The 27,830-nt window shown below is 44.8% G+C and overlaps 1 protein-coding gene across 1 annotated transcript in view; it reads right to left on the bottom strand.

Annotated features, from left to right (window-relative positions):
- The window catches only part of TDG (thymine DNA glycosylase), a 62,953-nt gene that overhangs the window by 13,834 nt on the left and 21,289 nt on the right, over positions 1–27,830 (bottom strand). The window contains exons 4-9 of the mRNA XM_029601501.1: positions 22,052–22,121; positions 20,127–20,262; positions 19,947–20,029; positions 19,763–19,857; positions 12,666–12,837; positions 11,906–12,022 (exon numbers count right to left, since the gene is read on the bottom strand). Coding sequence (XP_029457361.1) covers positions 11,906–12,022; positions 12,666–12,837; positions 19,763–19,857; positions 19,947–20,029; positions 20,127–20,262; positions 22,052–22,121 — 673 coding nt within the window. The remainder of the gene's footprint in view (positions 1–11,905; positions 12,023–12,665; positions 12,838–19,762; positions 19,858–19,946; positions 20,030–20,126; positions 20,263–22,051; positions 22,122–27,830) is intronic.

Here is a 27,830-nt window from a genome sequence, read left to right as displayed (position 1 = left end):
CCGAGCAATGCTCCCTTCTGCGGCCGAAGAACCTAGGAGCTTTCACATTGTTCATCGTGGCCATCAGATCTAAGTGGGGGGACCCCACATCCAGATGATCAGATCCATCGCTCCATCTGACAGCTCCCACTCGCTGGGGTCTAGACGCTGGCGACTGAGGAAATCGGCTTGAACATTCTCCTTCCCTGAGATGTGGGAAGCTGCTAAATGATCCAGGTGATGCTCCGCCCAGGCAAAGAGCTTGCTGGCTTCCAGAGCCACCAGGCGACTTCTGGTGCTCCTTGCCAATTGATATAGGCAACCGTGGTGGAATTGTCCAAGAGTACCCGCACCGCTTTGCGATGGATCAGAGGGAGAAAAACTTTGAGCGCTAGGCGGACCGCCCGAGCCTCCAGCCGATTGATGTGCCAGTGGGATTGAGTTGGGGACCAGTATCTCTGTGTAGACTGGTTTTGACACACCGCTCCCCAGTCGGAGAGGCTGGCGTCTGTTGTGACAATGATCCACTGAGGAGTCTGAAGGTGAGTGAGCGAGAGCCACCATTGCATCTTGGCGATGGTAGAATCGGAGAGTGGGAAAGGCATCCAAACTGTTCCGACACCGGTTTCCAGCGGGATAGCAAAACTTTCTGTAATGGACGCAAAGGCCCAAGGAACCAGATTGATAGTGGAAGCCATGGACCCTAGGACCTGAAGATAATCCCAGGCCGTGGGTAGCGAAAGCGAGAGAAAACTGCGCATTTGTTCCCTGAGTTTGAGCGCCCCGAGCATCTGGAAGGAAACCTCGAGTGTTTGAATCGTGCTCCCAGGAATTCCAGAATCTGGGAGGACTGTAGCTTGCTCTTGGAAAAGTTGATTATCCAAGGTCAGACGAGCCAGGACCCTGTTGAGCGGCAGCTTGCAGAGAGTCTCCGACTTGGCCTGGAAGAGCCAATCGTCCAGGTAAGGGTGTACCAGAATTCCTTCCCAATGGAGAGCGGGCCGCCACCACCACCACCATGACCTTGGTAAAGGTGCACGGCGCAGTGGCTAGGCCGAACGGGAGTGCCCGGAACTGGAAATGTTGACCCAGGATCTCGAACTGGAGATACCTTCTGATGGGCGAGGCATATCGGAATGTGCAGGTAAGCCTCCGTTAGGTCGAGCGATGCCAGGAATTCGCCGGAGCAAACCGCCGCTATCACTACCCTCAGGGGTCTCCATTCGAAAATGGGGAACCTTGAGGGCCCGGTTGACTTGCTTGAGGTCCAAGATTGGACGGAGGGAACCTTCCTTTTTGGGAATGATGAAGTAGATTGAATACTGGATGGACCCTTGTTCATCCAACGCAACTGGAACTAGCTCCAGTAGCCTGCTCAGAGTCTGGTTGACCGCTGGCCGCTTTTGACTTCCGCAGGGAGAGATTATGTGAAGATCTGGTAGGTCCCAAGCAAATTCTAAACGCGTAACCTTTCTCTATCACCTCTAGGGACCCACAGATCCGTCGTAATCTGGCCCATTCATCGAGAAACAGGGACAGCCGTCCATTTAAGTTTGGAATGAAGGAATGGGCAAGCCATATTTCATTGGGAAGAGGACTTTGCGGTCGGGTGTTGTTGGTTACCATCTCGGAAGGAGCAATGGCCATGAAAGGAATGAGACCAGGATTGGGATCTGGAGGAAGTGCCTCTTGGAAAGGAACCTTGTGCCCTGCTATTATACCGACGTTGACCTTAAAGCGAGAGCGGGAAGGCAAAAAGGACTTAGATTTTTTCGGGCGGTCCTCCGGTAGCTTATGGATCTTGTTCTCTCCTAGAGATTTAATGTTATTAAAGCTCTGTGTTAGAGCTAGGAGTAGCAATCTGTTATTAGTCCTGCTGTCTGATGGGAGGAGCAAGCAGATAGTAGTTAAACTGCTCAGAAACTACTAGGGTTTAGCAGTCTGTTATAGTTGTGGGTGGATCCCTGGGCCGTGGCAGATGACCATGCCCCTGGGAGGATATCCCGAGAGGGACCACCAGCTAGGCTTGGTATGGAGAGAGACACACAATTTAGTTCTTTTATTAACAGGTTTTTTAAACCACCAGAGGTGGCAGTAGTGAGCTGATATGCCCGGAAGGGCTGTAGTCCCTCAGGTACTGGAACAGCGATCCAGGATGACTGAGCTGTTGAGAAACTGTAGAAAAGTGAGTAGGCAGAATTCATGAAACAGACGAAGCACTCGTGGGCTGTCCCCCTCGAGGGGGGGGGGGCTGAGAGCAGGGAGCCAATATCCTGATCCGGATCAGGGACCGGCGGTGGCTGGGGGGTGTCCAGTGGCGGCGGATCCCCTGGCACCACCCTGACCTTAATGGAATCCTGCCCCTCTGGCACTGCAGGAGGCTGCGGAGACGAAATCCGCTGGCTCTTTGCTGAAGGGGGACCTAGGGGAGGGTCCTCCTCCTCCTGCAGGCTAGCTAGATAGATTGTGCTTCTCATGCACAAGTCCTAACTCCATGGAAAACGGGAGGGAAGGTCAGAAACCCCCTCCGGGGAATGTGTGGGGCTCAAATCCGGAGGAGAAATCGATGAATCAGTCTCACCTCCCCTCCTGCAGCCCCGATTCAGCAGAAAAAGCTGCTCTCAAAATGGCCACCGTTCCCGCGGTTTGCCGAGCAGGAAACGGCCTGGCCATGCGGCGTGCAGCATGACCCCGGGGCGCTGGTTTCGCGGGTGCCGAGGAGGGGCCCTCCCCACCCGGCAGGCATCTGGAGCAGAGCCCGTCGCGGAAGAGCCGCGCGGAAGACTCCCTGCAGACAATACAAACGCTGGGACATGGCATCAGCTATGAGAGAAATAACCCCGAAGAAGGAAATCAGCTGTGCTGTGCCCTGCCGGTAAGCGAATGCAGGGACTGAACTCTGCATACTGCCGGAGCTGTCTGCTGTCAATACCAAGCTTACTGAACGCTTCTTGCCAATTTGCTGGTCTTTGTGCTTTTTTTTTATAGCACAGACAGGGGAATAATCTTGCCTGCCAAACACCCGAGGAATGAAACTTCTCGGGGCTAGACAGCCAGCAAGGGGGAGTGACTGGACCACCAGTATCGCCCCAAAAGGTCACTGGGAAAATGGGAAGCCTAGGCTGACGGATCAAGGGGCAAGCCCCCCTAGGCCCCCAGCAGAGCGAGGAGACAGAGCTGTCTCCGAGAAAACTAACAGAGAAATTCTTTCAAACTTTCTTTGTTTTTTTTTAAATAGCAATAAAAGATAATACTTGCTTGATCTTGAGACTAATAATAAGAACAAAGTCCCTACAGGGAGAAGAAATTCAGACGAAGAAGGGGAACCGCAGGTTCAGCTGCCTGCATCTGCTGGAGACAGACAAATACTGAAGGGATGCAGGGTAGGCTCTGTCCTGATATAGGATACCCTTTCAGTTTTAGTCTGTCTCCATCTGCTGGACAGGAGGCTCAACCCACGGTCTGGATGATCCGGTACATAACAGGGAAAAGTAGTTATCGGACGCCACGTATTGAGCACCCCTGTTGTGTTTTGATCCTGCTTCTTTTTTGTTATTGCTGAAATGTATTATATTAGTTTGCTCCTTGCTACGAGCGTCTAAATTGCGCAAACCATCAGAAAAGTGGGTTTCGTTTTGATCGTCATTACTACATTTATTTTCTCCACCGCAAGCAGTAAATTATTCACAACAATACTAAGAAGGAGGGCGACATTTATTACAACATAGAGGACCATAATTTTTTTTATAGTTTCTCATGAAGCTTTTGACTGCGAGTTGACTTTATTCCACTTCCGGGACTGGAATTAAATTGCCCTGCATTAAAAAGTCTGAGTTGGGTGCCCGCCCCTTTCCTGCATTGGGTGGTAATAGCCAACATCCTCATCTACAACAAGATTTACATGTGATGGGCATCATCAGGTACGCATTTGTAGGGTGTGTGTTTTTGGGCGCGCTAATCTCCTTCTGTATCGGGCACTAGTCTAGCATGCCCAAAAACATGTGGCCAGCAGGGAGTAAATCCATGCACTAGGCTGGGCGCACCTTATTGCATCGCCTGTTGTGTCTTGTCAGAAATATCAGGTCTACACAGCCTGGCCTGCTGCTTCTCCTGACCACTAAGGAATGGAGGAATGTGAAGGCAAAGATGGGAGGAAGAGATACAGACTGTTCAGAAGAAATACAGTGGCATCAGCACAACAAAGAATTAGAGAGCAAGATCAAGAGAAATATTCAGGGAGAAATTTAGGATGAATTACAACAGAAGCCAAAACAAAAAGAAAAGCAAGTTTGCTTACCGTAAACGGTGTTTTTCCGTAGATAGCAGGAATTTAGCCATGGCATAGTGGGTGGTGTTGTCCTCAACATCACGGGAGGCGGAGCTTTCTCTCTAAGCTCGAAGAGCTTTGAAGTGCGCATCAGCACCACTTCCCGTGCTCCTCGAGCCTGCCTCAGTTGGTTTTCCAAGCTAATGTCGAGTAGGTGTGATAAGAAGTGAGGGCTGTCCAGGGAGGTGGGAGGGAAAGCATGGCTAAATTTCCCTGCTATCTACGGAAAACACTGTTTACGGTAAGCAAACTTGCTTTTGTTTTTTTTCCGTCGATAAGCAAGGGCATTTAGCCATGCATAGTGGGAGTCCCAAGCGAATGAGGCTGCATAAATGCAAAAAACATGATAAACAGTAATATTAAGAGGAAAACACTGTTTATTAAGAACTATTAAATAAAACACCTCTTTTTTTTTTTTTTGCAAACCTGTATAATGTGGACAGCTGTTGTAAGCCCAACATAATTCTGTAGAATTGCAGAACCGAGTGAGGAGTCTGCTGCCGACTGCTGGTCTAGACAATAGTGAGAAGTAAAGGTATGAATGGAAGACCAGGCTGCTGCTTTGCAAATGTCTTGAATTGGCACTCTCCTGATAAGAACATAAGAACATAAGAAAATGCCCATACTGGGTCAAGACCAAGGGTCCATCAAGCCCAGCATCCTGTTTCCAACAGTGGCCAATCCATGCACTAAGAACCTGGCAGTACCAAAAACTAAGTCTATTCCATGTTACCATTGCTAATGGCAGTGGCTATATCTCTAAGTGAACTTAATAGCAGGTAATGGACTTCTCTCCAAGAACTATCCATCCTTTTTAAAACACAGCTATACTAACGCACTAACCACTCCTCTGGCAACAAATTCCAGAGTTTAATTGTGCGTTGAGTAAAAAAGAACTTTCTCCGATTAGTTTTAAATGGTGCCCATGCTAACTTCATGGAGTGCCCCCTAGTCTTTCTACTATCCGAAAGAGTAAATAACCGATTCACATCTACCCGTTCTAGACCTCTCATGATTTTAAACATCTCTATCATATCCCCCCTCAGTTGTCTCTTCTCCAAGCTGAAAAGTCCTACCCTTTTTAGTCTTTCCTCATAGGGGAGTTGTTCCATTCCCCTTATCATTTTGGTAGCCCTTCTCTGTACCTTCTCCATCGCAATTATATCTTTTTTGAGATGTGGCGACCAGAATTGTACACAGTATTCAAGGTGCGGTCTCACCAAGGAGCGATACAGAGGCATTATGACATTTTCCGTTTTATGATATGCGCAATGGAAGTTGCCGTTGCTCTTATTTGATGTGCTTTAACAGAACCAACAAGGGTTGTGGTTTTGGTAGAATAACAGTATTGGATACAAGCCGTCAGCCAGTTAGAGAGCGTTCGTTTCAAAACTGATTGGCCTGGGTTGTTTGGGTTGAAGGAAACAAACAATTGTGAAGAATGTCTGATTGTTTCAGTAGTGTGCTTGTAATAAACCAAAGCCCGTTTACAATCTAGGGTGTGTAGGAGTTTTTCCCATTCATCCGGTATGGCTTAGGACAAAACACTGGTAAGGTGATTGTTTCATTGAAATGAAAGGCAGACACCACCTTAGGTAGGAAGGAAGGGTGAGTTCATAAAACAACCTTATCGTGATGAAACTGAAGATATGGGAAAAGTGATTACTAGTGCTTGGAGTTCACTAACCTCCTTGCAGATGTGATAGCTACTAGAAAAAGGACTTCCCATGTTATGAACTTGAGGGAGAGATGATATGGGTTGAAGGGTGGACCCATTAATGCTTCCAGGACTAAATTAATATCCCATAGTACTATCAGTTTCTTAAATGGTGGGTGTAAACGTAGTAAACCCTTCATAAATTTAGAAATCAAAGGATGAGATGAGATGGAGCAGTTCTGCCGCGAGCGATGATAAGCTGCAATGGCACTAAGGTGAACTCTAATAGATGCAACTGCCAGCCCAGAAAGGGATAAATTATGCAGATAAGTTAGTAGTGATATTCTGGGGAACCAAGAAAAAGGGGTCCAAGATTGTGGAGTGCACACCATGCAGCGTAGCGTTTCCATTTGAAGGCATAGTTACGTCTGGTGGAAGGCTTCCGTGCTGCAATGAGAATGTCCGTAATGCTGGATGGGAGATGTAAAGAGCTCAGTACTTGCCGTTCAATCTCCATGCCGTCAAATGAAGGGAGGCTTGCATTGGGTGGTTCAAGGCTCCTTGGTTTTGGGAGAGGAGGGTCGGGTCCTTTGGCAGTTGAATTGAGGCCCGAACAGATATACGGAGGAAGATATGCATACCATGGCTGTCTGGGCCACACGGGTGCAATGAGGATTAAGTCCGCCGCATCCACTATGCATTTCTGGATTGTCCTTGAGATTAGCGGAAATGGAGGAAAGGCGTACAGTAGACCCTTGTTCCAGGGAATCAGGAACGCATCTTGTGACGTTCTGTACTTGCTGGGAAGGAGGGAGCAGAATTGTACTATCCGATTTCCTTCCGTTGCAAAGAGGTCTATGTCTGTGAGTTTCCCCAGAACTCGAAGATTTTGCTTTGCCTCGGTTGGACTGAGCGGACCAATCATGTGGATGGAAATTCTGCTGAGTTTTGTCCGCTTTGGTATTTGCGAGGCCTGGGAGGTAGGATGCTTAAGAAAGATGTGGAGGCATTCCGCCCACTTGCAGATTTGAACAGCTTCTTTGCAAAGAACCTGGGAACCGGACCCACCTTATTTGTTTGTGTAAAACATCACTACCTGATTGTCTGTATGAATCATCAGGGACTTCCCTTGTATCCATGTTTGGAATGCTAGCAGGGAATTTTTTATTGCTCTGAGTTCTAACAAATTTATTTGCAAGTGCTGTTCGTCCGAGGACCAAAGTCCCTGAGTCTGTAGATGAAGAAGATGCGCACCCAACCCTTTGTCGAAGCATCTGTGGTGAGAATGAGCTGATGAGGGAGGAGCTGAAATGGACTTCCTTCCTCTAAGACAGATGGTTGAAGCCACCATTGGATATCCTTTTTCATGAAGTTTGTAATCTGTACTATGTGAGACATTGGTAGAGTGAGTGACTCCATTGAGATTTGAGGCCCCATTGGAGTTGTCTGATATGAAGTCGAGTATTTCGAACAACATGTATTGCTGAGGCCATAACTTGACGAGCTGGAAACCCTCTTCCGGCGTAATAGAGTTTGAGCCAGGGATCTTAAGGTTTGGATCCTTTCTGGCGGCAGAGAAACACTCTGGAAAGCTGGGTGTTGATTACAGCCCCTATGAATTGAATGATCTGATTTGGATAGAGCTGAGATTTCTCGTAGTTTATTATCCATCCGAGGTTGTGGAGACAGTGGAGTGTACTCTCTATGTGAGTCTGTAGCAGCTGGGGGTCATGAGATACGATCAGCCAATCATCTAGATAAGGAAAAATGTGTATGCCCTATTTACAAAAGTGAGCCTCAACAACAGCAAGGCACTTTGTGAAGACTCTTGGAGCTGAGGAAAGGCCAAAGGGTCGTACTTGGTATTGATAATGTTGATTTGCAACTTGAAAACAGAGGTATGGCCAAAAACGGTTGTGAATCGGGATATGAATGTAAGCATCCTTTAGATCGAGGGAGCACATCCAATCGTTTGACTGAAGGAATGGGAGGACTGTCTTGAGAGAGGTCATTTTGAATCTCTCTTTCACAAGGTATTTGTTGAGCGCACGAAGGTCCAAAATAGGACGAAAGCCTCCCGATTTTTTGGGAATGAGGAAATATTGGGAATGGAAACCGTAATCCCGATGACTGGAAGGTACCAGCCGGATTGCCTTCTGTTGAAGAAGTAGAGATACTTCTTGTAGGAGTGGTGGAATCTGAATCATCGGAGTTTTGGGGCGAACATTGTGAGGAAGCATCGGTATTGAGCTGAAACGTAGATGATATCCATGCGCTATAATGCTCAAGACCCATTTGTCCGTGGTGACAAAGGACCAGTGGGAATGGAACTGAGATAGCCTTCCTCCTACAGAAACTGTTGTCGTGGCAGGTGAAATTAAAAAGATTGTTTAGATTGCTGTTGAGTAGCCTGAGGTTTTTGTGGCCTCTGGGGTCTCTGTCTTGGTCTTTGTTCTTGTTGTTGAGGTTGAGACCTCTGCTGTTGACAGGGCTGTGATTTATAGGAGGGTTGATATGGTTGATAGTACTGGTATGGCCTGCGGTAATAATAACCTCTCTTGAATTGAGGAAGGAAATGCCTGGATGTAGATGGTGTATCAAAAGGCGCCATCAAAGACTGCATTGCGATGTTTTGTTCTTTAATTAAAGAGACCGTTTCTTGAAGTTTGTCTTCAAATAGGTTGTCTGGCCTACATGCTAGATTCGCCAGATGGTCGTGTATATCATCTTGTATACTGCTGGCTCGCAGCCATGCCATGCGCCTAGCTAAAACCGCTGTTGCTGACGAGCATGCTGAAGTATCGAAGGTCTCATAGGAAGTGCATAACAAATGACGTAAACCTTCTTATAGATCTAAGAAAGGTTGAGGTAAGGATGAGTCTCCTTGTGAGGTGTGAAGCAAGGGTTGCAGCTTTTGAGTGCAGCTAAACAAATACTGGATGTTATAAAACTGATGAGGGTTTATACGGGAATTTAACATTGAATTTTGATAAATTTTCTTGGCAAAATCATCCAATAATTTGTTGTCCCTGCCAGGAGGCGTATTTGAGAAGAGCCTGTTCTTCTTTGCTCTTTTTAGCACTGATTCAACCACTATGGAATTGTGCGGTATTTGAACGCTTGACTAATATGGTGTTTTCTGCATTCTATATTTTAAGTCCAGTTTCCTGGATACTGGGGGAACGAGGTATCCCACGCCTTATTCATGAGGCCTTCTAAAATCTATTGTGGAGGAAGAGCAGTAGGCTCAGATGGTACATCAAACATCTGTAGAAGTCCCATTATTTCTGACCTTGGGTCTGGGATCTTGCGAGTATCTATGTTGAGAGCTGCCCCCAGCTTCTCTAAGAACTTAGCATAAGTAAGATCTTCTGGGGGGAGGGGGGGATGTTGGCTGAGGGAGCTTCTGTGAAGGGTCTGAAGGAATATCTGTGGAACTTCCCAGAGATGTTTGAGGAGAGATGGTATGAGCGGATGACACAGGAGAATGGGTATGTGTCTGAGATGGCAGATTTTGTGGTGAGGAAGCAGGTGATGCGGGATCTAAAGGATCCTGTGGTAGAATATCTGGATTTGCAGGTAAGCTCTTGAAGAAACTATGAAGAAGAGAGGATATATGAGACATTGTTTCTTCAGTCGTTGGGCGAGGAGAGAAGTCAGATGGCCTTATTGACTTTTTAAGTCGCTTGGCCGGTGTCCTGGACAACGGAGATTGAGATGGAGGTCTCTTTTTTGGATCTGGAGACTGAGAAAAAGTTATCTCCAGTGAAGAGTTCCTGTCCCCAGTTGGCTCATCAATTATGATGTCAGAGGATACCGAGGAAGGAGTGTGTGCCCCTTCTAGCAGGAATGTCGAATGCTGCTTAGAAGGCTTAAGAACATGTTTTGTCTTTGAAATTGACTTCCGTGGTTTGTCAGGTATCTCCAGGCTTGTTTTTTGGAGTTCTGAGGAACTTCTCCAATGACTAGATGGTGAATGAGTCGAAATATTTAAAGATGTGTCGTGATGCGTCGTAGGCTCTCGAGGCGCGTCGTGATGCGTCATTGATTTATGGTTTGCGTCAGAATGCGTTGTAGAAGAATTGGGTGAGTCGTAAAGCTTCGAGGCCTTCGACGCTGTCAATGTTGTCGACGCATGCATTGAATGTGATCGACTCGACGCAGTTTTTTCCCATGCGTGAGTCATATCCGACATGACGCTCGACGGATGACGCAGATTGCGGCGCACGGCTCTCCGAAGCTGAATGCGTGCGTCGTTTGGTCTCCTGCCGGGGTTTTGGCTTACCCAGGGAGGACTTAGTTGATCTGGCAGATGGTGGAGAGGGGGCAGAATGTTGTCTGAGCCTCTCCATTTTTTCTGCTCTTTGTCTCCTAGCCCACGGGGACATCCGTCCACAGTCCCTGCATGCGGTTTGATCATGATCGGGACCGAGGCATAAATAGCAGTAATTATGCCCGTCGGTCATCGACATGATCTTACCACATGAGCAGTATTTGAATCCGGGGCTTTTCGGCATTTTTCTTCTGTTTTTGATTGAAGTAGTCATTTTCTGAGGCGAGAGAGAGATCACACACATCTGTGTAGAGCTGCGGAAAATGAAAACTGGGGCAGGCTCGAGGAGCACGGGAAGTGGTGCTCATGCACACTTCAAAGCTCTTCGAGCTTAGAGAGAAAGCTCCGCCTCCGTGATATCGAGGACGACGCCACCCACTATGCATGGCTAAATGCCCAGCTTATCGAAGGAAAATGAAAAGAACAAAGCAACCCAATAAGAAAAAGATAAAAGAAAAATATGAGTTGGAGGGTGAAAGTCCAAGAAGAAACAGAAAGGGATTTGGAAAATGAAATAGATGGATAGCAAAAAGGATATCATTAGTATAACAAAGATATGATTCTTTTAAATTAAATAAGCACTGGCTAAACTGTGCAAAATATCAGCTTACCCTTATCTTGGCTCTCTCATGTTCTCTTTTGATCTTTATTCCCATTTCCTTTCTCTGATGTCAAAATACATTTTATTTCCTATGAGGTCGATATTCAAACCAGTTATCCGGCTAGAATTTAGCTGGATAAGTGGGGGGCATTCCAGGGAGGAGGGGCGTTAGCTGGATAAGTTAGCGGACAAACAGTGATATTCAGCATTAGCCAGATAAGTTATCTGGCGAACTCTGGTCAGGCCACAGACCTGTCCTAAAGATAGCCAGCTAAACTTACCTGGCTATCTTTAAGACAGCTGGGTATATTCAGCGGTGCAACTGCATATACCCTGTTAGTTAGCTGGCTAACTAGGATCCCACTATCTTTATATATTCTTTGGAATAAAAAATACCTTTCCTGTGTTCAACTGTTTAACCTCCAATCCTGCTTCACAAGACTGTGATCAGGGCTTCCCCAAACCTATGCTGGTGATACACCCTCACCTACCTAGTCAATTGGATTTCAGGATATATATATATATATAATGAATATGCCCGAGATACAGTTTGCATAAACTAGGTCTCCAGTTTTTGCAGACTTCTCTCATACATACCCTTTGTGGATATCCTGAAAACTTGACTGACTGCGGGGCACTGGATTTAGGAAGCTCTGGGATAGATTATAATGGTGGAGTGGAAACTTAGGAGCAACTTTCAGAAAAAAATTGAATGTACTATTATCTCTTTAGGAATGAAATAAAAATCAAAAAGGAAAAGAAGAATCTTAAGAAGTTTATTTAAACTGCACATTTAAAGTCAGAACCTATTATATGGCCTTAAAACATTTCAATTAATATGCACTGTTTAAGGTTGAAAAATCTCACTATTTGAAGGGGCAAAACATGAAAGCAAGTGAAATATAATACAGGAAAGCAACCCACTGAAATATTGACGCAGGTGAGGAGCTAAAAAATTGATAGAAGAAGAACTAATTAAGAATGTTAAATGCATATACATTATTTTACCTGTGCCATTAGAGAAGTCACATACTGCACTTTCATTGGGTATGGGATTTTCACCATAAGCTGCATCATACCCTGGATCATATTTCTCCTCCTTGACAGCCATTTTCTTGGCATCCTCTAAGAAAGCAAAAATGTAGTCATTTAAGTAAGTATCCACCGACCATACACTGGGTTTATAAAAAAACTTCATATGTACAAACAGGAACCAATGCAGCTGCTGACAGGCATGGCATCATAAGATTTATCAATTGTTTTTTTTTTTTTGCCAATTGACCCAATCTCACTGTTCTGTATGTTTCTCCTATATGATTGGTAACTTTCTCTACACTTAATCTTATCTTGGCTGTCAATCTTTTACTACTATTCAGCCTTTCTAGCGTAGGTATGTTATACAATTTACAGAGCAGCATGCTTAAAACAGAGTCACTGTAGAAAGTAAATAAGCCACAACAGGTGTGCAGCAACAGAAAGCTTAGTGCACTTCCTGTGCAGTGTAAGACACTCACTTCCAGGTTACAAGACAATCTGACCCTCAGAGGTGGGCTTCATTGTTTACGTAATATTAAGCTACAGGTCAGTCTGATGCTTTTCTGCTTATAGTTCATACTTTAGTTACATTCTACATTCTGCAACACCACTTCTGCCAGAAATTCTAGTGCAAGCAGAGTAGATAAATATGAAGCACCCTTAGGAGAGGTGGCAGTTTTTTGGGTTTTTTTTAAAAGAAGCAGTTATAAATGAATACTAGCAAACAGCATACCTTGTGCAAGCTGTAAGTTGAAGGTATACTCCACCTCCTGAATCTCTCTATTTTGTGCAATGCCCTTCAGTTGGTTCCTCAAGTCTTTCAGCTTGATGTAATGATGAACCTTATCCTGTGCACGAGGAAACTGAGCACATCTTGCGCTGGATGATGGCATGACGTAACAGAGCTTTGCACACAACAAGAGACAGCAAATAAATACACAGCTGATAAAAGAACAGCAAAAACCTACCAATGGCTGTTAAGAGTCGCACAACTGATTAACATTTTAAATGGTGGCAACACTTCACATCTCTTTGCAGGTTACACTCCTGTTTCTTCTGTCTGGAAAGCAAAATTGCTTACCTGTAATAGCTGTTATCCCAGGACAACAGGATGAAGTCCTCACATATGGGTGACGTCACTGGATGGAGCCCTATCACGGAAAACTGTCAAAGTTTCTAGAAACTTTTGACTGGCACACTGAGCATGCCATGATCCCTCGAGCCAAAGGGGTCTCCCTTCAGTCTCATTTGTAGCAATACGCATTAGCAAAAATAAAATAATAAAACTTTTCGGACCTAATTCCACGGGGTGGTGGGTGGGTTTCATGAGGACTACATCCTGCTGTCCTGGGATAACACCTATTACAGGTAAGCAATTTTGCTTTGTCCCAGGACAAGCAGGATGATAGTCCTCACATATGGGTGATTAGCAAGCTACAGGCTGAGTCATATTTTATTTGGACCAACAGCACATAACTTGTGCAAGAGGCAGAACAACTGGTGAACTGTTGGAAAAAATGAGGCAGCCTGAAATCACAGCAGGTTGGATGTGGAAGGAGTTGGGATTATATTGGAAATAAGTTCTTTAAGACAGATTGTCCGTAGGCTGAATCTTGTCGTCCTTCCTTGTCAAAACAGTAATGTTCTGCAAAGGTGTGAAGAGAACTCCATGTTGCAGCCTTACAAATCTCAGCAATTGGTTCTGAACGATAGTGTGCTACTAAGGTTGACATTGCTCTTACTGAGTGCGCCTTTACTTGTCCCTGGAGAGGAAGGCCTGCTTTTTCATAGCAGAACTCTATACAATCTGCTAGCCAGTTGGAGAGAGTTTGTTTGCCCACTGCTTTACCCGGTTTGTTTTTATCAAAAGAAACAAAGAGCTGGGTGGATTTCCTATGGACTGCAGTGCGGTCTAGGTAATATGCAAGTGCACGTTTACAGTCTAAGGTGTGCAAAACTCTTTCACCTTGGTGAGAGTGATGTCTTGCGAAGAATGTGGGCAAGACTATGGAAATCCGTAACCACCTTGGGAAGGAATTTTGGGTGAGTACGTAGGACCACTCTGTCTGGTACATAGTTGCTATGTACCCAGTTTTACTGATTTTGACTTCCTTCCTTTCGCCTCCACCTTCCTTTCCCTTTTCTCCCCTTCCTGCCTAATCCCTGACTTTGTTTTATTGTATTTTCCTCCTTTCAGTTCAATGTAAACCGGCATGATGTGCCTTACGAATGTCAGTAAAGAAAAGCCAATAAATAAATAAATAAATAAATAAATGTAGGAACCGTGTATAGGGCCAATATGGGGCTAGGAGTATCATTGCCCCTTTGTCTTGTTGTAGCTTTAGTTATCAGTGGAATCAGGGGATATGCGCATAGAAGGCCTGAATTCCAAGGGCGAGCAAAGGCGTCCCTGGCTAACTTGTTTGTCTGCTTGTATAGGGAACAAAATCTGTCCACTTTGTGATTCAGTTGGGATGCAAAGAGGTCTATTGTTGGCTGACCCCAGCATTGGAATATTCTGGTCATTACCAAAGGATCCAGGGACCCACTTGTGGGGATGGAACTGACGACTGAGGCGATCTGCAACTACGTTTATTTTATTTATTTATTTAAAGGTATTTATATACCGTTTTTTAAAATAAAATTTTATCAAAACGGTTTACAACATGTTAAAAATAAAAATAAAATATAACTAAAATAAACTTAAATACATAAATTTGACTAAATAGCTAGATGATAACTAGCTAAAAACAAATTATTAATTAAAATTAAAATAAAATAAAGGTAGCGTGCCTTGAGCAAGGAGGGCAGGGAGGGTAAAAAGGGGGAACGAGAGGGGACGAATCGTAATATCCTTAAAGAACACTGATGGGAAGATAGGGGAAGGGAGAAGTTAAAGTGACATGTAACTGATGAGAGAAATTTGGGAGATGAAGTTTCATTTATGATCAGGGGGTTGCTTAGTGGAAGTATTAAATGCTTGTTGAAAGAGGAATGTTTTTAGAGCTTTTTTGAAATGATGAGGATTTGATATTAAGCATAACGTTGTGTATGCCTGCTAGATAAGTGGCCCGGAGAAACATGGAGTGTGTCAGGGCCCAGTCCCAAATCTGTGTGGCTTCTTGGCAGAGGAGGTACGAGCCTGTGCCTCCTTGTTTGTTCAGGTACCACATGGCTACTGTATTGTCTGTCTGTATTAGAATAGTCTTGTGTGAAAGGCAGTCCTTGAACACATATAGAGCATAACGTATAGCTCGAAGCTCCAGGAAATTGATTTGAAATGTTGCTTCGAGTTTTGTCCAAGTACTTTGAGTCTGGAGATTGTCTATGTGCGCTCCCCAACCTAAGGTGGACGCATCTGTAGTTAAGGTTACTTGCAGAACTGGTTGCTGGAAGGGTAGGCCTGTGCGCAAGTTATTCGTGTTCACCCACCAGAGGAGAGATGAACGTAACTGGTGGGTTATTTGAACTGGAGACGACAGTGGTTGAATGGCTTGGATCCACTGTGATCTTAATGTCCATTGTGTTATTCTCATGGCCAATCTTGCCATAGGAGTGACATGGACTGTGGAGGCCATGTGGCCGAGCAGAGTTAGAAACTGATGGGCTGTCACATTTTTCTTTGTGCGCAGAGATTTCGCTAATGTGGAGAGTGTCTCTGCACAGTCCTCTGGGAGGAAGGTTCTTGATATTGTGGTGTTCAACTCTGCTCCAATGAACTGTAGTAGGTGAGATGGTATGAGGTGGGAATTTTGGTAGCTGATTAGAAATCCCAACAAGTGGAACAGATTGATTGTGAGCTTCAGAGAGTTGAGAGCTCCTTGTTTTGACTAGCTTTTGATGAGCCAGTCGTCCCAAAAAGGAAAAACGTGTATGCTTTCCTTGTGTAAATGGGCTGCTGCCACTGCTAGGCACTTTGTGAATACTCGGGGTGCTGATGCAAGTCCGAATGGCAGAACCCGGTATTGAAAATGCTGATGCCCCACCAGGAAGCACCGAAACTTGCGATGAGGAGGGAATATTGGAATGTGAGCATAAACATCTTGCAGATCCAGAGAACAGAGCCAATCTCCTGCTTGAAGAAGGGGAAGCATGGTGCCTAAAGAAACCATCCTGAATTTTTCTTTTCATAGAAATTTGTTGAGATTTCGGAGGTCTAAGATGGGACGTAGTCCTCCTGTTTTCTTTGGAATGAGGAAATAGTGGGAGTAGAATCCTCTGCCCCGTTGAGGTCGGGGAACTGGTTCCACGGCCCTGGCTCTCAGTAGGGTGGATAATTCTGTTTGCAGAAGAGTGATATTATCTTTGTGCATCCAAGTAGACTTTGGTGGAGAGTCTTTTGGTACTGTGAGCAAATCCAGATGGTAAACTTGTGTTATAATGGATAATACCCATTGATCTGTTGTGATGTTTGACCAATTGGGTTGAAAGAAAGAGACCCGACCTCCCACTGGTAGATCTGGGATCGGGTTGTGGAGTGGCTGTCCTCTGGCAGGTTTTCAAAATCCTGATGCTGGGCCTGTCTGAGGAGGAGGCTGAGGCCTAGATGCCCTTGGTTGCCTAGGTTGACTTCTCTGGGCTGGTCTCGATGTCCTACCATGGGGTGCTGGAGGATAGTAGCTTCATGGCCTGTAATAGGGTTTCCTGGTGTCCTTCCTCACTGTTCTACATGCAGAAGAAAGAGTCTCTGTTGGAACAGCAGAGAGTTGGTGCAGAGTTTCAGAATGTTCCTTTAGCTGCGCCACTGCGTCTTATACCTTTTCCCCAAAAAGGTTGTCACCAGTACAAGGCAGATCTGCCAACTTTTCCTGAATCTCAGGCCTGAGCTTAGAAGCCTTTAGCCAGGTCCACCTATGGGCACTAATCCCCCATTGCAGCCATCCTGGACGATGTTTTAAAACTGTCATAGGCTGCATGGACTTCATGTTTGCCCACCTTTAGACCCTTGTTGATGATGTTATTCAAGGAATCTTGGTATTGTTGAGGTAATGACTCAGACAATTCTTGCATCTGCTTTCATAGATTGCATTGATATTGAGTAATATATAGTTGATATGACGCAATCCTGGAGATAAGCATGGAACATCTTCCTGCCAAGAGTATCCAGGAATTTTTGTTCCTTGCCAGGAGGCGTAGACAAGTGTTGTCAGATTCTCTTTGACTTCTTTTGGGCAGATTCCACCACCACAGATTGGTGTGGGAGTTGAGGCTTTTGATAACCTGGTATATGTTGGACCAGGTAGGTGGCACTGGTGGGATTGAACAGGTGTTCACTGGTGGGATTGAACAGGGGTGCTCCCACAGCCTATGTTGTAGGTCAACCAGGACTTCATGGACAGATATTGCTAGAACTTCCTTAGGAGAATCAACAAATTGTAAAACCTCTAGGGTCTTTTGTCTTATGTCCTCTTCTGCCACTAGCTGGAAAGGAACGGTACCTGCCATCTCCTTTACAAAATTTGAAAAGAAGAGGTCCTCCGGAGGTGACTTCCTTCTTTCTTCGGGTGCGGATGGGTCAGACAATATATCCTCTGATGAAGTATTGGTGTATCCCTCATCCCAGGTGTCTGATGAAGGACGTTGTGGAGGAGTAGAGTGAGGAATAAACATTGGCATCGATGGCATTGATGGTTTCATTGGTGGCATCGATGGTGGAAAAATTGGCACAGATGGAGACACCAGAGTTCTTGGCCGAGAAATTCCAGATGGTCCTGGTATGGGGTTGGGCATCGATGAAGCCCCCGAGGCATTGTCTTCCCTCCCGATGGCAATGGTTGCTTTAGGAGAGCATCAATGAGGGCATCGAGCTTTGTGAGTATCGGTGCGAAGAGTGAAAAGTCCGGTGCCGGCATCGGTACAAGCATCGGCGCAGGCATTGGTGGCTGTGATGGTATCAGTGCAGGCATCGATGGCTGAAGGTCTCGTAGAGCGTCTTTGCCTGGCGGATGAAACCATCCAGTTCCTCCCGTATAGCTGGTGAGGTCAGAGCAGCTAAAGGGGGTGGCAGTGAAGGCGGAACCAGCTATTCCACAGATCCCTGGGGGTGCTGCGGTACCCGGCACCGTTACCGGTGGGGATCGCCTTGGAGTGAGAGGCATCGAGGGTATCGATGGCTCTTCCACTTGAGACTTTTTCGGTGACAGCTCGATGGGCATAGAGGGCGCTCTGGGAATCAATCCAACATCGGGGGTTGACGTCTGTCGATGACAATGTTTCTCGCGATGCTCGGTGCTTTTCTCAAGCACCGATGTGGATTTTATGGATGACCGCGATGGAGTCGGTGTTGATCGGTCATCAGTGCCCTCAGAACGACGCTTTCGAATCACTAACTTTTTGGCCGCTCCAGCCGAAGACGACTGAGTCGATGTCGATGGCATTAATTGAATATGGAAGATATGTTCAATCTTCTCCTGACGGACTCGTCTGCCCTTGGCCGTCATCTCGGCACATTGTGAACAGGTGGATACATTATGAGTCTCGCCCAAGCACAGAACACACTCAACATGCGGGTCGGTGATGGACGTGGTACGAGGGCAGTTCGGGCATTTTTTAAAACCCGTTGCCATTGTGAAGGCCGGACAGCCGTCAACGACCTTCTGACAGAAAAAAATCTTTTTAACCGGAATCGACCGGGAAAAAGAAAGTACTCACCGACCAGTGGAGACAGGGAGACCCCCTATGAAGGGGATGAATTGAGAAATTTTTTATTTTTCTCTGAGGAAAAACTATGTGAAGAAATCACACAGGGCTTCTTCACCGCGATGCTAACTGCAGTGCGGAAAAACGAAGACTGAAGGGAGACCCCGTGGCTCAAGGGATCATGGCATGCTGGGCATGCTCAGTGTGCCAGTCAAAAGTTTCTATAAACTTTGACAGAAAGTTTTCCGTGATAGGGCTCAGTCCAGTGATGTCACCCATATGTGAGGACTATCATCCTGCTTGTCCTGGGATAACAGATATTATTGCATGTGCCTGACTGGTTGTTCCAACTGTTATACAGCTGTTTGTGATCATTTGTTGATAGAAGTCGTAGCTACATTTCGCCAATGAAAAAGGCTTGTATAATTCTCCTTCAGGCCGCACACAAAATCAGTTTGATTCCTGAGGAGGTACATTCTGCTTCTTCTGTCATGTTCACATTTTTAGCCAAATGTCTGTCCAATAGCAGAACACTTTCTTCCACATGCAAAATACCCATACTATATAAAACAGTTTTGAGCTCCTACACAACCTTCTAAAAAATACATCATTTTAACTAACTAGAAAGCTGGAGAGAAACAAAAAGTTTTAAAAACAGATCATTTTTAGATTAGCTGCAATCATGTATTTGAAAATACACCACATTGAAAACAGAGGCAATCTAATGCTGTACTGCTTAAAAAAAAACACACAAACACAATACAGTTTGCTGATCTCTTCCAATTAAAATATGTACAGGTCAGATCTTCTGCAGACAATGCACTACTAAAATACCCTTCCAATTATGTATGAAGATGCTCAGTATGTTGGCATGGCTGCACTATCATACCAACAGAAGCAGGTCCTATGTCATGGGCCAAAGTCCATAAAACAGGTCTGATTTTCAGGATATTCAGAATGAATATTAATGAGATATATGTGCATACATTTGGTCCAAGAAACAGATTAATTTTGATTTGACAGTTATTCTGAAAACTAGATTGCTTTGAGGCCATTTAGGATTGGAGCTGCACATTCCTGACTGCTGAGGCAAGAATCCACTGACCTGATTGGGGAGGGTCTACTGCCCAAAAGGAAACCCTAATGCTCAAAGCCCATAATTTCTTTAGGTTTGTACCAGCAGATACTTACAGTTTCTGTATCTGGAACTTTGTGTGGCTGTAGCCCAAATTCAAAGTTTTTAATTTTTACGCCAAAAACTTCTTTACTAAAAATTTCATAGATACCTAAAACAAAACACAGAGTATTACAAATATAATGCAACTTTCTAAAGAAGAAAAGTGACTCTAAGAACTGTAATTATTAGGAACCTCACATTTTCCATTAAACACTGCTATTCGGGGTTGATATTTTTGCAATTTGTGCATGAGAATTCGCCCTCCTTCCCGAAACTCTTTGCTATAAAAAAGAAATAGAAGAAAGAGAAACAGCATTCATTATAAGATCAGATGAGAGCACAGGGGTCAGGCACAAACGCCACATATAGTGTCATTACCTGGAGAGTTCTTTGATTCCTGGGGTTGTCCTTTCTACCATGTTAGTAAATCCAATTCCATACTTCTCAGGTAAAGTATGATCATCTAGATGATTCAACTGTTGGTCACTTAGTCCTGACATAAAAAGACACTTCCCTGTAAGCAGAAAACAAGATTTTAACTGCCTTCATCCTGTAATGCTTTCCAAAACACCACAAAGAATGAAATCTCCTTGTTCAAGTTTGATATGTCAGTCATAGAAAGCTACAATATCTATCCTGCTTAGTGAAGGCTCCTCAGCCTTTTTATTCATTGATATATTTTTTATTGGGTTTTCACAACATGCAGTACTTAGAACACTGCATATTATCAGTTTTTCATACATAAAAATAAATTTACTAATTTTACATATTGACAGTCCTGGTTTCCTATTTCATTTCACTGAGACCCTTTATTTTAAAGTAAGAAAATGGGGTTTAGGAAACAAACTATTGAACTGTTTTTTTTTGGGGGTGGGGAGGAGGTAGCGGGATGGGGTGTTTTGTTTTGTTTTTTATTGACCCAGCAGTTTCCTTTTGCAACTTTGGACTTCTAGCTCAGTCAGACGTAAGGCTGCGATCTGGCGCCAAGAACCTTCATGTGCAACTACTCAGGGATTTTTCCTTCTGTTTTTATATCCCCCACTCCACAATCGGGCCGATATTCAGTAAGGGGTAATAGTGCGTGGAAAACGCGCGGCCAACCCCCCCCCAAACTAATAGCGCCCGCAACATGCAAATGTATATTCATGGCCCTATTAGTTATTCCCGCCCGATACAAAAAGTAAAATGTGCAGCCAAGCCGCACATTTTACTTTCAGAAATTAGCGCCTACCCAAAGGTAGGCACCGGGAAAGTGTACAGAAAAGCAGTAAAAACTGCTTTTCTGTACATCCTGCGATTTAATATCATGGCGGCTCGCGGGTTGAAAACCGGACGCTCAATTTTGCCGGTGTCCGGTTTCCGAACCCATGGCTGTCAACACCAGCTGTCAAACTCGCTGACAGCCGCTGCTCCTGTCAAAAAAGAGGCGCTAGGGATGTGCTAGTGTCCCTAGCGCCTCTTTTTACCGTGGGCCCTCATTTGAATACTAAATCGCGTGCACAGGAGAGTGGCCTGTGCGTTCTCCCGCGACTTTTACTGTATCGGCCCAAATGTTTCTAGTCTAGTCACTGCAGTGACATTACTGAGCCAGGGAACGTGCATCAGGGCTCCTTCCGGAACCCTACAACGATGGACCCTGAAACTGAGCTTCTAGAGGTGATCCTGAAGCAATGACCTTGACTTCCCCCCAATCTTCAAGACATCCCAGATAATCTGGGAAGCAGAAATCCACTGGGCTGGTCCCTGTTAGCCTGGCAAGTTTGAATCAGATCTGTTGCCACAGATATCCAAAATTAGTCAGATAAGACATATATGGAACATGACTGAATATGATCTGTTTTCTTTAACAAAGATCTTCAATTACCAAAATCATGTCTGTTCACATTAGGAAGATATTTCCCTTAGGACAGCTGGCCTAGTTTGTGCTGGGTTTATCTGGCAGAAAATTCTGAACCACTTGCTCTGATCATGGGTTTCTGTTTTCAGACAGCCAAATCCAAGGAGACCGCGGAACCAGTTCACTAAAGCTGAGCTTCACCTATTTTAGTGGCCCTGAAATTGTTACCTATAGACACTGCAGAGCCCTAAGCAATACTGGACAAAAATCAGGCATCTCTCTACCAGCTTTCTTTTTTTAAACAGACATTTCTAATGTAAAATTCCATAATACGGTATATTAGCTCTATTTGAACAATGTCTCCAGCAGTACAGCGGGTGAGAACTATCTTAAAGCAAAGTATAATGTATACTGCATTTTTTTAAATGGGGAAAGAACTAAATGAAAAAGTGAAAAGAAAGCTTACAGAAGTGATTTCCAGGTCCAGGGTAATGATGCCCTTTGTAGGCTGCCATTAAGCCCGGGTTTATCCCAATCTGCAGAACATAATGATAGATTCTAAATGTCCAAAACAGCCACAAATATAAAACATTTTCTCTCTCAGCACTTAGAAAGGAAGAAAAATCAGTACACATTTTAGGCCAAATTTAGACTTTTTCCAGCTCCTTTTCACCCATTTTGATTGGATCAAACTTGAGAGATTTTAGATGAAGTGCTGGCCTGATTTTTCTTCTTTTCAGTTCTGAACAGCTTGAGTATGCTGCCCATCAAGAAATGGCTTCCTAGTTCTCTTCTGAACACCGCAGTCTCACCTCTGGCCATTTCCCTCCCTCTGTTCCTTCCACTCTTTTTGGCAAAGTGCAGCTCTCACAATCCCCGAACCTCACCCTGCTTAACCTCTCTGCCATTCTACTCTGCGTTCCACCCTAGCTTCTTCAGCTCAGAAATGAGCATCTCTGGTCCTCGAGGAACCATAATCTGTTGGGTTTTAAACATAATTCTAATAAATATCAGAGATGCACATTTGTACCGCTCATTATCAGCAATACATTCATAAATTTCTATACACATACAATTAGATTTTATGCATGTAAGTTCAACTTATGTATATAAAATTCAGTTTTATGAACATAAAATGGCATCTTCGTGCAAAAGGTTCCAAAAACAAACATAGCAAATGTAAATTTTGGAATGAATATGGGAAATATTCATTGGATTTGAAAATGAATCAAACTATTTTTTTCCCCACAGATAACCCTAATGAACATGCATGGGACAGATTTGCATTACAACTGAAGCAGTTTGCATGCAACTCTCTCATGCATATGCTTTGGGGATATGCAGAAAACCCAACTAGTTAGAGACCCTTGAGGACCAGAGTTGCCCCGCCTGTTTAGTGTGCCCTTGCTTTTCATTTTACCTCTCTCCCTTCAGTTTTTTGGCATAGGAAGCTTTCTGCCCCTCACCCTGGAGTTTTTCAGTCTGCTTCTCTTCCCTATCCATACTGTTCGACATCCAATATCACTTCTATGCTGATGGTGCTTAGCATTCTTTACTTCCTCGGCTTCTCTGTTCTCTTACATAACTTTATGCCATATTCAGCTGGATGATTTCCTGCTGTCCAAACAGAATAAAGGAAAAACAGGAATTACTTATTTCCCCCAACTACCTTGTGTCTTCTTGATCTTGCCCTCTTATTTGGCTCCAGGGATTCTTTGCTCACCTTTTATCCTCTGCGGCAAAAGAATCTGGTGAGCCAGTTTTGATTCCTCCCTTTCCTTCATTAATCACACTGCTTAAGAAACTACATCTCAACATTTGCAATTTTTCTTAATATCTTATTTCCAGCCCTTTCTTACCATGGGCATTAACAATTAGCCAACATCTAAGTCCCATCTTGACTGGACTACTGTAATTCTCTTTTTTCTAGTATTCCATCCTAATGTTTACATCCCCTACAACTGGTTCCCTGTGCTTACCCAGATCAGTCCAGACTCCTGGGTTTTGCCTCCCCTCCAGCAGATGGAGACAAAGAAAGTTTTACTCCCATTGCACATGAGGTGCCAGCTGCAGTCCCTCAGTATTTCTCTGTCTCAAGTAGATGGTGGAGGTGCAAAGAATGCAGTCTGAGTTGAAAAAAAAAAAAAAAAGGAATTAGACTACAGGATTTAGGAGTGCTTGCCTCCCAGGGGGTTGTTAGATCCTTGTAGGGCCATCCTCACTGTTTATGAGGCATGCGAGCAGGGGGGTCAGGGACCCTTTTGTTGCTCGCTCCTTCATCGCTTAACAGGGCTGAAAACTTGAGGTCCCGGTTCCCTCGCCCTGAAGGATGGACTTGCTTTATTACTTATTAAAGTTTTTGTTTAAAAAAAGAAAATTCAACAAGAGAGCAAATAGGGGATGCCGTGGAACGGCACATCTTTACTCCGGCTCAGTTGTTTTTTTTCCCCGTTCCTGTAGTGGCTTTTCTGCTCTCACTGCCCGGCACCGGATTTCATACCGCTTGGTTCAGCTTGTGTAGACTCGCGCAACGGCAAAAGCTCTTGATGCCTCTCCAGTGGGGAGGGCACTTTGGGGAGCACGGTAGCAGATAAGTCGACCAGGCGCCATGAGCCTGGGAGGCTCTTACTGGCGCAGCAGCCCACCGGAGATCCCTTCCTAAGCGCGGAAATGGTGGCCATCTTGTCCAACTTCAGGGCTGCTGCACAGGTTGCGGAGGGGGAGGGGGATTCCCTCCTCCTTTATCTCTGGTTGTGAGGACCTCCGGGGGAGGTCCAGACACTGAGGGGCTCCCTTTAGGAAGTGAGGAGGACCCACAGGAGGACTTGGATGCCTCTTCTAATTTCTCCTCAGATTTTGTTCTTTTATTACACAAAGCTTATAAGGCCAAGAAGGCTGCGCGGCACAAGGCTGAAAAGGGGGCTTCAATAAGGCCGGCAAAGAGATCCAGGCCCTCCTTGGATGTGGTGGTCATAATTGGGCAGGCAAGTCCTAAGGGCCCCAGCATTGCCACCCGCTGAAGCGAGCTCCTCCGAAGCTACAGAAGCAGATGATCGGCAAGTGCAAGACCCTCTGGGGTCGGATCTGGATATGGTGAATCAGGACCTGGATCAGGCATTGTCGAAGAGCCTGGCCGTCAACAGCGATGATCCCAAGGTGTACATTTGTTTCACAAGGAGGAGCTGGATCCCCTGATAACTGCTGTTCTGGAGAAACTGGGTATAGAGGTCCCGTGAAAGGAATTGGAATTGGGAGCAGTGGACCCGGTCATGGTTGGCCTCAGGGGTCCAACAAGGTCTTTTTCATTTCACAAGTTGGTCAGCACATTGCTGTTTAGAGAGTGGGATACTCCTGAAACACGCCTGAAGGTCACTAGGGCCATGGATATGTTGTATCCTTTGCCAGAGGATATGCTTGAGCTTATGAAGGTCCCGAAGGTGGATGCATTTTTTTCGGCTATTACTAAGACGACCATTCCGGTTGCTGGTTCTACAGCTCTGAAGGACCTTCAGGATAGGAAGTTGGAAGTGCACCTCAAGAATATTTTTGAGGGGTCTGCCTTTGGTTTTCGAGCTACTGTGTGTAGCAGTTTTATATTGAGGGACGGTTTACGCTGGGTGTTGCAGTTACAGGCTAACAGGTCCTTGTCTGAATCTGAGATGAAACAGGCAGAGCAGCTGAAGGCCGTAGTGGCGTATAGTGCGAATGTCTTGTATGATCTCATCAGGACCTCCTCCAGCACTATGATGGCGGTTTCGGCCAAGACTCCTCTGGTTGAGGAATTGATCTGTCAAGGTTTCATCCAATTCTCAGTTGGGAGCTTTGCCCTTTAAAGGGAAATTGCTCTTTGGTAAAGACTTGGAGGAGATGATCATGTTTCTCAGTGAGAATAAGGTCCATAAATTGCCTGAAGATAAGCCAAAAGGAAAAAAGTTCCTTTCCTCCTTGTTCCCGCTTCAGAGGGAGTCAGCAATTTTGGCCACTCAGAGCATCAGGGAGTACACAGAGGCAGTCGTTGGGCAGAAAACCATCCTGGAACCAGTGCTTTCGAGGGCATAGGTCAGACAGAGATGGAGCCAAATCCACCCAATGATGCGAGGCTGGTCCACTCCTCGGTTCCAGTGATAAGGGGCCAGCTGGCTCTGTTCTATGAGGAGTGGACCAAGATCACGTCGGACCAGTGGGTCTTAAGCGTAATAAAACAAGGTTAAGCTTTAGAATTTGCTCGGCCGCTAAGAGATTGGATTATGGTCTCCCCATGTTCTTATTTATTTATTTATTTATAGCTTTTCTATACCGACTTTCCAATAACAGAATTACTGATCAATTCGGTTTACATTTTAAACTTTAACAGTGACAAGTAATTGTCTTACAATGAACAGGAAGAAATAACTTGGAAATAAATATATGGGGAATATAACATAGATACAATATATAAAGCCTAATGTAGGCAAAGGCATAAAAAACATAGGCATAAAAACATAGGCTTGGGTATTGATTTTTTTTTTTTTTTTTGGACTGCCAAGGATTTGAAATTGAATTGATGAGTTCTTTGGGGTATTATTTGTGTTATTCATTGGGGTAATTCTTTGGGGTTCGAGGAATGTTTAGAGTTGAACTTGTCTCTTTCTTATATAGATCTCTTGTCGGTTGTTTGAAAACCTGAGTTTTTAAGTAGTTCTCTTATAGATTGATTGAAAAAGACCTAAAGGGGACCTTGGCAGAGATGAATTCAGCCAGCTGAAATTATGGAAAAGCTTCTTCCCCACTCCCACTATATGAAAGGCCAAGAGCATCTTTAGATGTTTTTTTGCTCAGGCAAACATTACCACCTCTTTCGTTAACTGTCAACTTTCTGTGCCTCTCCGTTGATCCACATATGCCATCGCTGTGGCATTGTTGAATATTATTCTGATTGACAGGGCAAAATATTGCACAGCCATCCAATTAGCCCTAGTTTCCAAACATTTGATAGACCATGGCGACTCTACATTCCTCCATCAGCCCTAAGCGAAGCACCTCAAAGAGTGAATTCACCATTTTGTTAGGCTGGCATCAGCATCACTGACACTCAGGCCAGGAACCTGAGCTCCTCTCCCATGAGTAAGTTCTCATGGGATTCAGACATCACTTCAAGCCTTTTCATACTAACTTCAGCACTGAGAGACATATGGGATAATCTTGAGCTGTGGAACCCATCTGAATAGCAAAGCCCTCTGTAGTGATCTCATATGAGCCCTCTCTCAGAAACCAAACCCTGGGCTGCTACAATGGGACCAAGTAGTTGAAGATAACTTCATCTGGCTCTGGGCAGTCCAAAAAACAAAGAACCTACTATTGCAGCTTCTGAACCTTCTGCGATAACAGACACAGTGGAACTGCTTTGTATCAAAAAGATATTGTAGTGGTAGGGAGGAAATCAAACTGCTTTTAGAAAAATTGACAACCCAAACCAGCTCCTGCAAGAACTGTACTACTCTCTGGGTGGCCAACAAACTCTCCTGTTCTGACTTAGCCCTTATCAGCCAATCATCTAGATAAGGGTGAACCAAAAAGTCTTCTTCCTGTAGTGCTGCTACCACTACTATTACCTTGGAAAAGGATCTTGAAGCTGTGGTCAACCAGAAGACAAGAGCCTGAAACTAGAATTGCTTACTCAGCAATACAAAATGAACGAATTGTTGGTGTACCCTCCTTATGGGGATATGAAAATCTGCCACCAAAAGGTCCAAGGTCAGAAATTCCCCTTGTCTGACCACAAGAGTGACTGATCTCACCTACAGAATTTGTGATCTCATTTAGATCCAAAATGGGATGGAAGGCTCTATCCTTCCTGGCATCATGAAATAAATCAAATGGCACTCCAGGTCCCACTGTGTCATGGGAAACAGCATCATTGCCGTCAAGCTGATAATCTGATCCAATAAAGTCCTGACAGCTTCCCACTTCAGTGTGGAGTGACAAGTGAAAATCATAAAAGCACCAGAAATCAGCTGGAGGAATTCAAGGTGTAGCTCTCTTGCATATCCTCCAGAACCCAATGCTCAGAAGTGATTTGGGCTCAACTCTGCGAGAACCTGGACAAATGTCCTTTTTTTTTCTAGAAACCGGGCCCCCAAATTCATGAGGGGCAACTGACCCAGAGAGCCATCCTCACCTCCTCTCTTGGACAAAACTGATATATACTAAACAACTGGGATCTATGAGAACCCAACCGTCCCTGTCTAGAACATCCAGAGTCAGGA

Source organism: Rhinatrema bivittatum, chromosome 4 (genome assembly GCF_901001135.1).
Source record: "Rhinatrema bivittatum chromosome 4, aRhiBiv1.1, whole genome shotgun sequence".
In the NCBI taxonomy this organism is placed as follows: Eukaryota; Metazoa; Chordata; class Amphibia; order Gymnophiona; family Rhinatrematidae; genus Rhinatrema; species Rhinatrema bivittatum.
The sequence above is the reverse complement of the archived record's forward strand: the minus strand, read 5'-3'. Positions and strand labels throughout refer to the sequence as shown.